We start from the raw sequence: 15,749 nt of genomic DNA, 5'->3' as shown, positions 1-15,749 counted from the left end.
TTAAACTGTTGTACTGTGAATTTATGTGTCTGAAAACTGTGTTTATTAGTCTGGTATTTGTTCTTGAAGAACGATACAGGATTCAGAGTGATCAGTTGGAAGACCTTTGGCTGGTAACAAAAGAGCTCATACACCGACTAGAAGTACATTTCAAGAAGCAAACCTGCAAGGATTTTGCTTGTACCTTTTCTGGTTCAATTCCCCTGCAAGAATATTTTGAACTAATTGATCGACATTTTGAGGTATGTTACATAATACATGAATTGCTAATGGTCGGCTAGTTTAAAATTGTATGTTAGTGCAATGATTAATCAGATTTTACCTATAGTATCACAGGCATTTGGCTTTCAGAAAATAGAAAGTTGTATCTAAGGGAAAGTCCCATCAGATTTTAAAAAACCTGCCCTTGTAGAAGTAGCATTGGAGGCTCAAGGAGGTTTGCCAGACCAGAAATCAGAGAAATGTAATTACTTTTTCCTGTTTGGCTGTGCAGGTGACAATGGAAAATCTCCAGTGGTTCAGCTAGCTTGTAGAAATAGCTAATAAAGTAAAATATATGCATTCTTTCCCCCACAACTTTCCAATAAAAAAAAAAAAAGAGCATAGCTATTTGAAAATTTCTATTAAACTTGTGTATTGGGCAAAAGCAGCAACATATGTATGCAAAAATGAGAAATGCTATTGGATGTTCTTTCATACTGCTAAATTTTCTGTGAGGTGGAGCCATCACCACACAGAAAGATGGAAGTTGTCACTGGGATTTTCTGGGATTTTTTGAGTGGTCAGCTTAGATCCTGGTCTATAGCTCAAGCTCTTGAGTAGTTATTCTATTCTCTTTCAACTAATTTGAAAGTAAAAAATGCTGATGTTTCTTAAGTGACTGATATTGTAGAAATACCTTAAACCTGGGCTTCTGTAGATTGTATAACAAGCTTAAATACATTGAAGTTCGAAATACAGGTGTGATTTCTGGGATGCTAATTTAGACTCTAACTATGTTGCAGCTGGCTCTTTTGACATTTCTGAAGTTTTACTGTAATTATCTGGTCTAAAAAATGTCAAATGATCTATTAAAGGCATTCTTATGCTTCCATCCCTGTTAGTTTGGGAAGCTTAGGAGAATATTATCTCTCTTTTGGGAAGCTTAGGAGAATATTATCTGAGTTGTCCCTTACCTGAGATGTCCCTTTTTTCCTACTACTTCTAGTAAAAATTCATAGTATTTCTTTTTCTCTTAGCACCCTTGAACTGTTTTTCGTAATCATGTACTGACAGAATGACATTTGCAAATTTTAAAATATAATATGGTGTGTAAAGTTAAGAAACTTACTTTTTCTGTTCATTTTGGGGCACTTTTGCTTACATTTGGAAAGCAGAGTGTCGTGCCGTTTCTTCTGCTAGTTATAGCATGTCAGCTGTACAGAGGTATCACAGCTTTTTAAAAGACTCATCTTTAGTCATTTTTATTTTAGAGGCATATACTAGAAAGTGGTGATTAAAAGAAAAAAATAGGAATTTTTATTATCTAGGCACTTGATGTACAATGTTCAATGTTTTGTGAACACTTCAAGGAATTTTGTTGCTGTAGCTAATCAGTATACATAAAGGCAAAAAGGATTTAACTTCAGAAAAAGACAATCATTCAAACAGTACAGAATTCAGTACTTCTATTCATGCTAAGGGAATACTAAGGGAATAACCTTTTACCTTCTACTGCAATGAATATCAAGTCCAATACACTGTACACGTGTCATAAATAGCACACCAAACCAAGAAGAAGCCTTCATGTCTTGGTAGTGAAATTCCATTCTTGTTAATAGGCTTCTTGATGAGATATTTATGCATTTTCAGAGGTTATTGTGGCTGCTGACAATTAGTTTTGATTCCAGTGGCAAATGATAATTCTTGAAAGTGTTAAGCTCTACAAGGATTGGGAAGTATGAAACTGGCTTAAATGACGTCATATTTGAGTATTACACTCTGTCTCAAAAATTTTCCTATCCTTCTCCCATTTCATTTGGAATGTGCATACATAAATGTATATGACCCTTAACCTGAATTCTTGAAAACCCTTAAATTGCAGCTACGTTTGAATGCTGAGAAGTTTCAGGAGCTGTTATCTGAAAGGGCTGTACAGTTTCGAGCTATTGAGCGGCGACTGCTGACACGATTCAAAGACAAAACTCCAGCTCCTCTTCAACATCTGGACACCTTGCTAGAAGGAACATTCAGAGAGGTCAGTACAGTTTGATTATGAGCCTAGCCTTTCTTTATCTTGTTGGTAAAACCTAGCTTAAAGCATATAAGCTATGCTTTCCTGGTTACATTTACCATCCAAGAGACCAGGAAGCAGTAATTTGTTTAACCTAATAGTCCCTGTAACTTTCCAGATGATTTGCAATAGTTTTATTTAATCTGTGACCACAAAATCTTTACTCCCGGGTCATACCAGCTTGACAGCACATCATTCTTTCCTAACTGATGTTGATAGTGTAAATATTTTATAGTTCATGTGAAAATATTTTATAGTTCATAGCTTGTGTAAATATTTTATGGTACACTGTAAACTGGTGGAATGGTTTGGCTGGTGTAACATTCACAACAAAATTGTCTGAGACTGACCATGTCCTTCCTATGGGGATTTATGTTCTAATCGTTTCAGAATGTTATAGCTGCAGAAGAACAGTGTTAAAAAAATCCTTCCCAAAGCATCCCCATACTGGACAAAGAATAAACCAGTTTTTCTTCCTGCCTCAGCTCTGTGTTGCTTTAGAATGACTTTTTCATGATATGTCCCCTTGTTAAAAAGTTATTGTATGTGCTTTTTTGTGCTTTTCTTTTGGAGGATCTGATTTTACTTTCTGACATGCCTTGTTTGAGAAGCTGAGTCACAATTAGAGTCCTTACTGGAAAAAAGACTTACCTTTGTGCAGTGTTGTATATCACAACAACTAGAATCCAAAGGTGTTAAGGAAAAGTATTTCCCCCTACTGTTTCATCTAAGAAAACATTTCTTTAAGTTAGAGAAAACTGTCTTTCCATGTATGCTTATATGTAAGTCAGATTTGCTTTTATTCCAGTCTGTACTGAGTTCCCAGTAATATTCCACTCTTTGCTGAGTTCACATGGGATGATTTAAGTTTGAAAGTGGGGATTTTCAGGTTGCTTTAATAAATACTAGGTATTGTGGTAGATGGGTTATTCTTTAATGCTTTGAAATGGCATGACTAAATAAGCCTGAAAAATTAACATAAGTGAATTTCTTGGGTCTGCTTTTGCTTTGTAGAAATTTCTGCTTTAAACTTGAACAACCAGGATGTGCTTGACAGTTTTCTTACGCAGTTGATTTGAAAGCTGAATTCTGAGAATATGGCAAAAGTCAGGTTGTTGAAATAGATGCATATTGCCAAAGCTTATTTTTGAAAGTCCTTCAAACCAACATTAGATGGGTGCTTTTCTTAACATTGCGGTTGTAGGCTTTTAGAATTGGAATGGGTGTAGTTGAAACAAGAATGAGGAAAAAGAATTCTTTTCAAAGAACAAATGTTTACATTTTTTCATAATTGTTTAAACTTGGTAGACCTCTTGGTAGATTTCCTTTGTAATTTCTTTTCTTTGTGGGAATCCCCTTCCAACAAAGAAATGTTGTTATCGTTATTATAAACAAAGTGTAGTGAAATGGTGATTGCCATAGATACCTCACTGCTGCATGTGTTGTTTTGAAAGTGAGAGCTGTGGTAGGGTTTAATATTGACTCTTCTGTGAGGATGAAATGAAATTGCCCAATGTTGCATTTTCTGTATTAGAAAAGACTTTGTATTTTTAAAATTCAGTATCATATTCTGTCTTTATTTGAACAAGTATGTCTAATGCAAATAGTTGAGGTATTCAAAATATGATAAATGTGTTTTCTGAAAAGGAATAATGAGGCTGGGTAAATATGAGCAGAATGAAGTCTCAGTCCAAAAAATCTTTTAAGCATGTAGCTTTTTGACATTGAAATAAATATGCCTTTTATTTTCTTAATAATTGTCTGAAAATCCCATCTCCTCTCTTATGTAAAATATTTTTATATTGAGAAAAAATTGCCTTGTTTTAATCTCTCATTTTTCACTAAAGTAATTGTTATATACAAAGCTAAGCATGGTTTTGTTACTTCTTACATTGTGTTTTGTACTCAGAAGGGAAATGTCTATATTTTGGTTTTGTAGGATATTCCAAACCTTTTCATCTAGAACAGAAAGGGGTTTTCAGTTAGTGAGTGTGTGATTTTATTAATCTTTTTAACACAGAATCTCCAGGAATTGGGCATTGTATGAATTACATTCTTAATAGAATAACTATTACGGTGTAGTTTTTTTTTTTTTTAATTGACGCTTTAGTAATAAAACCTCTGCAAATCCACAGGGATATAAAGATACCTCTTATTGGTGCCTGTATTTCCTCACATCAGAACAGTTATACAACTGTTTTTATGTTTTTATGAACAACCTTTTAACTACAAATCAAATAATGAATATTCAACTCATGTAGTTTCATTGCCTTGGTGTGATAAATACCTACCTTAAACGTGTTCTGTATGGTTTCTTTGCCCACCTGCAAATTGTTACATATTTCTGAACTGATTGAAATTTTACAACTAAAGTAGATTCTAAATGTTCATTTTCAGTTTTTCTCTTCAAGTAACAATTGTGTTTGTGTGGTATGTAGGTAGACGTACAATGTATGTCAAAGTTATAGATGTCAAACTGGAGAAAATTAATCAGCTGCATTGTATTCCCTGGTAAAAAGCATTTCTAGTTATGAAGTAAATTTTTGCATTAAGCCTTGTACACTACCAACAAGGCAGGCTGTATTTAGTGCCCCAATAAAATTACTGGTTGGTCTGTTATAAGGAAACTTGAGCTTTACTTTCCATCTTGACAATAATGAAATGTATAAGCAGGCATCAGTGAGTACTTTTGGTTTTATAGTCCTGTTTAAGATTTTCTTCTAGAATTTGACTTTCTGAAGTAATATTTTAGATCTAAATAGATTGAAGTGAGTATTAACAACAGTTAACAAATAGTGACATCAGGTGTTCCATTCTGGAAGGAAATGGAAAGCTAGTAGTCTTGTACATTTGAAATGGGAAATGTTATTCTTATGATCTTTAAGGAGGATTTGTAGGAAGGTGCTATGAAAATAATGGAAAAATCAATTTGCAATATATGCTATTTATATGCCTATGAATTTCTTGATCTCCTAAAAAAAGTTTAGCAGTGCAGTTGGACATGCTACTAACACTTGGTCTAAGAAAGGATTTTAATTAGATACATTTAAAAGCAGTTGAATGGTAGTTGAGATTCCATATATGTTTTCTAGTTTAAAGGACTTCAAATATGAAATGAGATTGCGGCAAATTTTATGGTAGCTGTTGTAAACAGCATGTACTTTGTATAATGCTCCCCTGCTAGAGACATGTTATTGCTTGAAAGTGCAGTTTAGTGATCTTTTATGTCTACAATGTGTTTTCTGTCATAATAGAAAAAAATATTCATAGTTTGGCAGTAGCTGCAGGTTCTTGCCCTGAAATCATAATTTTCATGCATTGACTCTTGGCAAACATTACTTGGATTTCCAGGTACAAACTGGAATTAATAAGTGTCATAAAATTGAGATGCTTCAATTTCTTATTTCAACCCACATGGGTTTTATCCTACTGAATATAAGCAATACTAGCTGTAAGCTGTGTTTAACCCTGTTTGGAAGCCTACCACAGTTACATTCTTTTGGGGAAGGAGGAGGATGAATTTTAAATATGGGGTGGAGTTCTCCTAGGGCACTAACTATTCTTTAACCAATTTTAAATACTTAAAACATGAATCTGAGACAAGATTGAGCAGTTCCAGTTTACAAAAAAGAATGTAACTACAAAGCAAGCACTCTTGCCTTGCATTGCTTCATGATTTGTCTTGCTTTTTCTGACTTTTTTTGTAATACAAACAGATTTTCCCTATATCCTCACACTTCCAACATATATAGTGTAGTTCCCTTCCTATTCTTTGATGGCATTATTGTGCAGCAGCTCAGATTTCCCCATGTTCTGAGGTCTCTTCATCCCCACCCTATAAAACCACTGACTTTCTTGTGCTTTCTAATGATGAGATCTTATCTTTTACCCTTGCCCCCAGCACCACTCTGACAGTTTCTTACTTGTGCGCTGTCAAGCCTGTGCACGAGTTGGTGCTGACTGGCAGCAGCCACCTACCCAGAGAAAATGAATGATGCCCTCTGTCTCAGGAGAAATAGTTAAGTAGTGTTTCTCCCCTCCCAGTCTGCTAATTAAAAAAAACTTATCGAGGAACTGAATGATTTCTGGCTCTTCATGTTACTGTAAAATTTTGTGTGGTCATTGGAAATGACAATTACTAGAAATGGACTTCCAGAACAAATCTGACATAAATAGCCACCACAGTTCCATAACCTTAGACATCTAGACTTAAGAACTATGTATTTTCCAAGCTGGGTCTTTTTTTATGATCAGTCATACATTTTAGCTTTTTCTTTAGGTACTTTATAAATTTAAAACCATCTTCTATTAGTGAAAGGACCTAGCACACTTTTCTAACCAGGACTAATTAATGCTGAAAATTTGCTTCCTTTATCTTCTACTAACACAGCTATTCTTCTGTGTTCATCTTATTTATATTAGTATTGAATAACCACTCAGAAATACTTGGCTGTAAGGAGTAATAAGGTGATTTTCAATGTGATTTCCTGATCCTACTCAGTAAGCAACTGGAAGTTGTCCAGAATATTCTGCTGTATTTAGTACACGGTTTGTATTTATCTTCACTTACCTCAGTCTTGCGTCTTGTAAGTTCTGTATGTGAATTGCATCTTGAAGAGATAAATGCACATGGGAATTTTTCACCTAAAAACTCTTCTTGAAACAGGGGGAAAATCTTCCAAATAGTCTTTCTGATTTCAAGAGGTGCTCATAGGTTTTTCTTTTAAGGTAGTAGGAAATAACACAATTCCTACAGATTTTTTTTTTTTTTCCAGTGTAACTTTCCTCATCTGTTCTCCCTTCTGGAGAACATTTTACCATCAGTCTGTTAGAAGTTGTCAACAAACACAATTGCTTCCAGGTAGAGACACCATGACTCCTCATTTAGAATGAAGAAGGCAATTCCATCTGGAGGATCCATTTTAATTCTTTACATGGCAGTAAACTGTATAGGAACGTGTTGCCTGTCACTGAGAAAGCTTTATCCACATGTAAAGGTAGCCATTTTCCTTGAGGTCTGTGATGTGAACTGTCCCTTGCATGTACAGTCCTGGATGTTAGTTAGGGATCTTGGAGCATTCAGTAGAGACTTCTGAAGAAACGAATTTTTGCAAAGGATTTGGAAGCCAGATGTCTCTAAATGAATGCACCAGTTCTTCTAATTAGTAACATTACAGGAGTTGTCCTTCCTCTTTCTTATGAAAGTTTTGAAGAAAGGTGCATATATTTTCAGAACTTTGTAAACTTCATTACTCAGCTGTTTCTTTGACATAGTCTAATTTAAACAGAAAGATGGACTATTTCATGTTTTTGAGATGAAAATTATGCAACTGCGCTATGAATGGCAGCTGCAAAAACTTAGGACTGGCCCACGGTTTTATGTTGCAGCACAAGATTGATGCTGAAGTGTCCTTACTTTTTTGTTTGTTGTTTTTGTTTTTGGTGTTTTGTTGTGGTTTTGTTTTTTTTTTTTTTTGCAACTGTTTGGATCCTTTTGGAACTCCTCAATCCCATGTCATTTTCAGAATGACGCTGAGTAGCTGTACTACATGACAGGATCTGTTCTGGTCTTAAAAGTTGATGTTTAGGTAATCAAATCTAAAGCTACCTTCATGGCATTCTTCTTTTCAAAGAAAGAAAAATATTTAGAGCAACACACAATTAAAGCATGCAAGATCAGATTTGCAGCTCAAAGAACATGCAGCTCATGTTCAACAGTTAACTGAATTTTTTTTATTCTTTTAGAAAAGCCTCCAAAAAAAGAGAAAGCTGTAATATAACAAACTTTCAAAACTAAATTTATGGAGAAAAAGAAAATCTTTTCATCCCTGAACAAACTTAGAAGGCCAAGGGAAGTGCACTAAATATTTATGTTTCTTGAGATTTCAGCAGAATGTGTAATTAATCTAAATTTTGGACAAAGCTTAAAGGAACTGAGTTAGAATCCCTCTGAGCCCATCTTACTTAACCAGACAATTGGGAGGAATTTTTAACCCAGTGTTGCTGATCATGTGTGTTATGTCTCTCTTTTGTTGTGGTTTGTGATTAGGCAAGAGTGTTGAAACCTTGTCAAGCACTATTTTATGTATTAAAATACTGTGTGCTGGTTCTTGCCCATTTTATAGCATTTGACAGTATCAGGCAGAGTTAGTTTCACACGGAAATCATTACACTATTGAGAGAACTACTTGATTCCAAATTGTACCTTCCAAATCACGTGACTTCCTCTCTGAAATTTTGGCACTTCATATAAAAACCAGTTAACAGTTGATGCATATCTAAAGGTTAGCGTATTTTGTTCTCCTTGTCTAACACTTGTGATCACTTTTCAGAACAGATCATTAGCTGATTTAAGCCACCATTATTCCTGAGAGCCTGGTTATAAGGCATGGGGCTCTGGCCCAGTGTCCAAGTGCTTGCCTTTTGCTGGGGTTATTGTCACACATCTGGTTCACTTGTGTTCAGCATCAGCTAGATGTGAATGTGATGCCATCTGGAGGCTTTACACCTGTGTCAAAGTCAAACAAAAAAAAGTACTAATACACCTTCCCATAGTACTGTGCTAATGTAGCTATATGGCTCCCAGGTGGGGATGGCTCTTCATCTCCTGTCTTTCAGCTGGTGTGGAACAATTCTGTGACCGTCTGCACCATTCTCTGCAGCTCTGTTTTAGTCTTTTGCTGTGCTGCTGGGTGCTGGACCAAGCAGTACTTCAGGTGCTCTGTCTTTTGGTCTCTGAGTATATGATCTAGGTGTGATCTTGTATCTCTCCTGCTCAGAGCTTTATCCAGCTCCTGGTACTGAATTCCCCCTCTACTGAAAGAATGTGTATTTGACACAGTACATTATAATTCTGTGAAGGAATTTTTATGTGAATGTGTACATGAATTTTCTTGTTATCATGAAAAATACAGGTGTGTGGAAAAGAGAGCCACTCAGATTGGGAGGTCCAAAGTTATTTTCGTCTGCTCAGCAAGAGATTTGGATCTTGTTGCTACATTTGTGCTTCCTTTCTCTCCTCATTGCTTCTGTTTTTTTTCCATTTTTCTCTGCTCTCAGAATAAGATTCCCCCAGCTATCAAATGACACCCTTTCATTTGATTTTTGACACTGTTGTTTCTGGTTCTTGGCTGGAGACTCACATGATTGAGCTGACTTCTGTCTGGACAGTTTTTTTGTTCAAGGGAGCTGGAAATACCTTTAAGTTAGTAATCCTTGGTGGTTTCAGGCTGTTAGATAAAGTAACTTCTTTTGATATTTCCATAATGATTTCAGCACAAAGATGGAAAATATATTGAAGGCAAATGCCTTTGCCCTCCTTAGATGTCAGTGTTCATGTACATGTGCACATACATATATGTGTTTAACTACTCATAATTCATATCTTCATTTTAGTCTTCAGAGTTGTTCCTGGGTGTCTTTAGTATTGTCTATATGAAATCCAGATTTCTACTTGTATGGTAGTTGGTACTAACAGGTCCAGCACCTAATATACTGCAGAAAAAATATAATCTCCTAATTTCTCTGCGTATCTCTTTTGCATCTACTGATTAGGAAGCCACTTTCTTATTTTCTAATCTGTAATTTTACTGCACTATTAGGTAAAATACAAAGTAAGTATGTTCATTACAATTTTTAAAATAAACATAACTTTCTGATGTTTTGAAAAACAAAGTACTGTTCCTTGCAGTATTTTAACATTTTTGCAATGTGTGGAGCACTTGGATCGTTGGTGGTTTGTAGTCAGTGGCAAATAAAACTCAGTATGTTCTGTTCACTAAAACACAGGGAATGTCATTAAAGGTCCATTAACTCTTTGTTTGAGCCCCTTAACTCTTTGCCTTGCTTATTAATCAGTTGATAAAAATCTCAAAAGTGATCATTAATGATTGAGTATTCTCTCTTGAGTGGCACTTCTGACACACATGGCCTCGGGAACTTGACATTTTGGGAATGATTCATTACTTGATTAGTAAGGACTTTTACCTCAAAGCAAAACCATTAGGGTTTATCATGCATGACTCAAAGGCTATATATCACACCCGCTCCTGTAATAGTCATTTTCCCCAGATAATGTCAGTGGGAACTACACCCATAGTATAAATTAGGTCTTTTTGGCTTGAATAAATATGCTGTTCCTTGGAGGAGTTATATTTAACTTCTCTTGTTTTATTGCTGTTTCTGCTAAATGTAGTTTTTTCATAGCCACTAAAAGCAGCTTGTTGGCTATTACATATAATTAAAATTCTCAGTTTTACTGGTGTTCAAATAGTGTTATATTTCTATTTCCTTAAGACTTATTTAACTTTAACAGTGGAATACTTACAATATCATCAAAGCCCCTTTTTATTAGAAGATGTATTCCAAAAATGTCTGAAAGTAGTTAGCTGTGCTTGGGAAGCATAAATTAGGATTACTGGCAAAACTCTTCTATACTTAGGTCTGTAGTAGCAATTACTTGCTTCAGTGTGGGACAGTCTTCTAACAGGTTAGTCAGTTTGTGGGACAAATAGGTGAAATTGTTCGTATTGTCAGTAAAGTGTTTTTTTTGGTGAAGGGAGTTAGACACATGTAAAAGCAGGAAACAGCACAGCCATCACAAGAGAAAGAGATTGGAAGTAAAATGTTCTTGTGTGGGTAAGTATGGCATAGAGTGCCTCAACTGGGCTCTGCTGGACTGCATTCAGTCTGGTCTGTCACATTTTCCACAGAGGACGGTTCCAGCTACACTGTGCTGTATCCTACAGCCCCATCTACTGAATTACTCCCCTTGAACTTGCGAATAGCCAGCTTTGAACACCCACTGCTCCATTCAAATCAGTAAAGGACCAGAGGTGTGATTTTTATTAATTTCATTCCCCCCATTCCTCTTGGGGTACAGTTCCCACTTTAGAGCTGCAGCACCATTGTGACCTATTGAAGGATTCCCTTTGCTTCAGTCCTCAGGGGTATGGGCAGATTGTATCCTCTGGTGTATAAAGGCAATGGTAGGAAGTGATTTATGTCACTACTTGTGATGTAAACATTCTCTAGCACTTTTTGTGGCATTTGTTTCATTGGATATTGACTTTTTGAGGGGGAAGAAATAATATTCCTTTCTAGGGGTAGATCTTGTATCCTCAGCCCAATACGAGGTCACCAGACCATGGATGAGGGCTTTCTGTAGGAACTGAAAGAGCCTGTGTGCATTTGAAAGAATGAAAATGGAACCAGTTGGCTACAATTCCCCAAAGACAGGAGTGCTGATAAGTTTTATTTCTTTGAAAGGAATGACATATCTGATAATCTGAATTATTGGATACCCTTGTTGAAGTTTAAATCATTGGCAGTCTTTTTCACTGGGATAAGTGTACTCCATAGGCAAGGGAGGAAGTGCTACACAGTAGTGTAATCAAAACTTGAATAGAAAAATTGATACCATCTTCATGGAAGGAGGGAAACACTCTTATTTTGTGCTCCCTAGAAAGTTTTCTGTATCAGCCCTCTGATTATGTAGTGTGGAAGCATTTGAGGCATAAAAAATACATGGCTAAGAACCAGTGAGCATATCTGGTAGAAGTCACAGTGTTCACTTTGGGAGTTTTTATACATGACCTTTGTGAAATTTCTCATTCTAATTGAATAGTCCAGCTATGATGCATTAAAAAACTATTACATTATTATCCATTTTGGTTGATTTCTTCATGCGGTACTAAGAGCATTTTTGGTGGATTGTGATGTAATTTCACTAGTTTGCTTTTGGGTGGCTACTATAATTGTTTTACCAGTGTGTATATGGGTGCAGTGCCTTCAGATAGCTGAAATAACATTGAACTAGATCAATTTCTGCTGTAAAGTCATGATAAGTACTTCCGATTTCTTTGATATACAGTAGGTGACAGTTTTGCATTGTGGATGGATGGCAACTATATGTTGGTTTCAAATTCACACAGAGTAAATATTTCACAGACTTTCACACTTGGATTCAGTGAAATGCCTGGATTTGTGTTAATATATATGTTCATTATACCAACAATAAATTCTTAGGGGGAGAGCTACATAATTAATGTGATTCAATAGCATTTAATGCCAAACTCTGATTTAAAACCAAACAAAAAATACTCCCTCCCTCAAAACAAAACTGAAAACCATACAGAAAATAAGTATTTGGTGGCCAAATTAACTAAATTATTTACTCTTCTAATGCCTGCAGATGTTGGTATGAGTTGGATATTGAAGTGGGTTTGGTTACTGTTGTAATTGTACTGTAAGCCCAGTAATACTGAGCTGTTTTGTCTGCAAACTTAAGCTGAAAATGTTTTACATCAGTCTGTACAACCACTTATTTCCATTACCATATAGAGAATGAGCATCTAAATTACTGTTCTGCTGTTTCTGGGTAATCTTGCAGGTGTGACATTTAATTTAGTCGCTGGTGATGGCTGGCCCAAAATGACTTGTAAAGACCAATGTCAGAGGTGGAAATAAGACCTCGCATTATCAATCCCCTGCTTTGCACACTCCTGATCAGCTCTGTTAAGATTCTGCTTGGTATTACTTATCAGAGGCAGTATAGTAGTAGACTGTGGATTCCTGAAGAAAGAAAAAATTAAATAGTATAGGTGATTTATCAATAAAAAATAAAAATCTGCTTCCTTCTGTGTGTGTCCCCTGCAGTCAGGTCAGAGCTGCTGCTTTAGCCACTACCTTTCTGCAGAAACATGTAACTTGTGTGGTCATTCTCCCAATTTAGATCTTTTTAATAAAAGGTACAGTTTATGTTGGAACTAAACTGTTGGTTAAATCTGTAAACTGACAAAAACAAAAGGGAAAAGAACTTTCTTCTCCATTTCTTCTTGCCAGTTGGCATCTCAACAGGTCTATTTTATGTCTCAGTTGTGCTTAACTACTAACTTCTACAGAGTAAGTATTTCTACATTGTGAAGCCTTTAATTATTCTGTTGTGGCTAGTTTAAACCAGTACAAAAAGGGGAAAGTTGGTTAATGCAGGAAAATTTGGCATAATGAACAATGGGGTTCAGATGTCAGGAACGAAGAAGACAGTAATGATGAGTATCATAACTACAGACATAATATTTTTAGGCTTTTATTAAATAGAATGTTCTGCCCATTCTGCTTGCCTTGAGTTCTTTGACAAAGTTTTGTGGCTGCCAGTTTCTTGGTTTAATATTGGCAATTTGTTTTGGATACAGACTTAGTGTTATTTAGATATCTTAAAATCAAGTGTTTGCTTGAATTTCTTTTTGGATAGACAACAAGGACGCTGAAATGTTCAGGTGACAGAGTTTGACCATAACAACTGTAATCCTTCTTTTTCCAGAAAGCCTTTTGGTGAGCCTAGACAACTGTATGTATGGCTGCTGAAGGCTATACTTGCCAGTTAAATTCCTGTAATATGGGAAGGAGAAGTATGGAAAAAGACATTATATATCACAGGAATTGGATTTTTTAAAATGGTATTTTTAAAGGAATCATTCCATTTCCCTTTAGGAAATTTGAAAGTATTTGGAATGGATAACATAATTTTTATCTTGTTCACTGTTTATACTCTTAAGGCCAGTCTACTTAGAAAAAACAACACCTATTAAAGGCCTTTGAATTCAGAGTCTTTCATGTTACAATGAGTCTATTTACTGCTGTCAATAGGCTTGTAATATATTTAGCTTGAAGAGGTTAACAAGCATACCTTGGAGTGTTGCTTTTATTTTCTGTTCTGTGACACTTAGCAAAATCCCATTATACAATTGAGTAGTATTATAATGTTAAAATGTTAATTTGTTCTGCATTCCGTTAAAATTGGATTTTTTTTCTTGTGCACTGGCCCATGCATTTTGTATAAAACCTATAATTTAAACACTACTCCATAGAAATGCTCTAAATTAGTAACCTTTTGCCTTTGCTACCTTAATTACATCTCATTATTTAGTACTTAAAGAGCAACCTCTAGCTACTGGTTAAATATTTGCTACCTAAATAGATTTGTCATGTTAAAGCAAACAGTAGCCCTTGCCTCAGTTGTAATGTGTTTAGGATTTCAGAGTTTTGAGAAATTATGTGCTTCATGTGCTTTACTTTTTTGCATTTTCCTTATTTTTTGATATCTCCTTAATGAGCATTTTATTAGCTGTCTGTTGCAATTCAATAGCTAATTGAAAGTTTGTCTTAAAATAACTATTTTGAAAAGACTTATGTTTCAACATGGTCTATGTCTTCTAGTTACATTTATTCCTTTTAACTTTTACAAGCAAATAAGTATAAGTAAATTACTGTTTTTATTATGGAAACAAATATGAAACCGATTACTTGTTGGCTACTAATAGCTATATTCCAGGCTTCTACCTCCTTTTGGGAGGAAGGCTGTATTGTTTGGTCAGAATCACAAGGAATATTATTCATTAAAACATCTGCTGAGTTGTCTTTTCTGACAAATTTAAAGATCACTTCTCTTTGGTCTTTTAATTGGATGCAGAAATTGCACTGCAGACGTTATTAACAGCTTGCAGGATGCCTTAATCTTAAGAATTTCATTCACATCCATGTATTTTTGCTCTTTTTTTTTTTTTTTGCTTTGTCTTTTGCTGTTTTTTCATTTGTATAAAAGCATGTGAAGAGATTATAATTTAAATTGTGATTAGTTAGAATTCCATAGTGTTAAACTCCCTGTCATATGCAAAGGTATCCTGTTTAATTTCCTATTTTACTTTTTTTTTTTCTTTCTTTTTTTTTTTTTCCCCTCAAGATCCACAGTAATGGAAGCTTGTTTACAACAGATTTGTCTATCTGGCTTGATTCCTACCCAGTACCTAACTAGTGCTCTCCTTATCTAGTTATTAAATTGTTGTCTGCACTGTCCATTTGCTTTTGGAAGCCAGTGTCTCCAAAAAGTTCCTTCGCCCATTCTTCCCATATGTTTTGTTACATTGCAGGTTAAAAAGTGCAGACTGGCACGGTTATAGTTTGAAGGATAACTCTCCATTTATCTGTATGGTTCTAATACAAAGGCAACAGAGGCAAATGGAGAAAAACACGTTGATGCAAATCTTCATCATCTTGTTCATATGTTTTTGATTCTTTGGGAAACCCATCTATGGAGCAGATAAACATTTGCCCTCTAGTGAATATTTTATTTCCTGTGAAAATCAGTTTTAATTCCTGAAATGTGTTAAACTTTTTCTCAAAAAAAGTTAAATGGTAGGGAGAACACCAGCAGTGCATTTATAGGGAAACTGCTTGGCTTGTCCAGTTTTAGACTAAGTACGTCAACCTTTGGAGTAGATAGTGTCTCTGAAAACTTCTTTTTGTGTGTTGTTTTTTATGTCACTGTTTATATGTTCTGTATCCATAAGCTCTGAAATGATTACTTCACTATTCATGCAAAGGTTTGAGTGATTTATTACTTATTGTCTGTATTTATTCTTGGGTTTGAATTCCGCAAGTCAATCTGGAAAGACAGTGACTCCTTAAGAAGCCCTGTGGT

At 35.3% G+C, this 15,749-nt stretch overlaps 1 protein-coding gene across 4 annotated transcripts in view; it reads left to right on the top strand.

Annotated features, from left to right (window-relative positions):
- BBS9 (Bardet-Biedl syndrome 9) overlaps window positions 1-15,749 on the top strand; it is a 291,720-nt gene that overhangs the window by 73,285 nt on the left and 202,686 nt on the right. For all 4 annotated transcript variants that reach the window (XM_042043379.1, XM_042043378.1, XM_042043382.1 and 1 more), the window contains 2 exons: window positions 70-242; window positions 2,084-2,236. In XM_042043379.1, the coding sequence (XP_041899313.1) occupies window positions 70-242; window positions 2,084-2,236 (326 nt within the window). The remainder of the gene's footprint in view (window positions 1-69; window positions 243-2,083; window positions 2,237-15,749) is intronic.

Source organism: Corvus kubaryi, unplaced genomic scaffold, assembly GCF_017639235.1.
Source record: "Corvus kubaryi isolate FWS band 111438036 unplaced genomic scaffold, C.kubaryi_AGA036_p1.0 37398, whole genome shotgun sequence".
Classification (NCBI taxonomy): Eukaryota; Metazoa; Chordata; class Aves; order Passeriformes; family Corvidae; genus Corvus; species Corvus kubaryi.
This window is presented reverse-complemented; position numbering and strand designations above follow the sequence as displayed.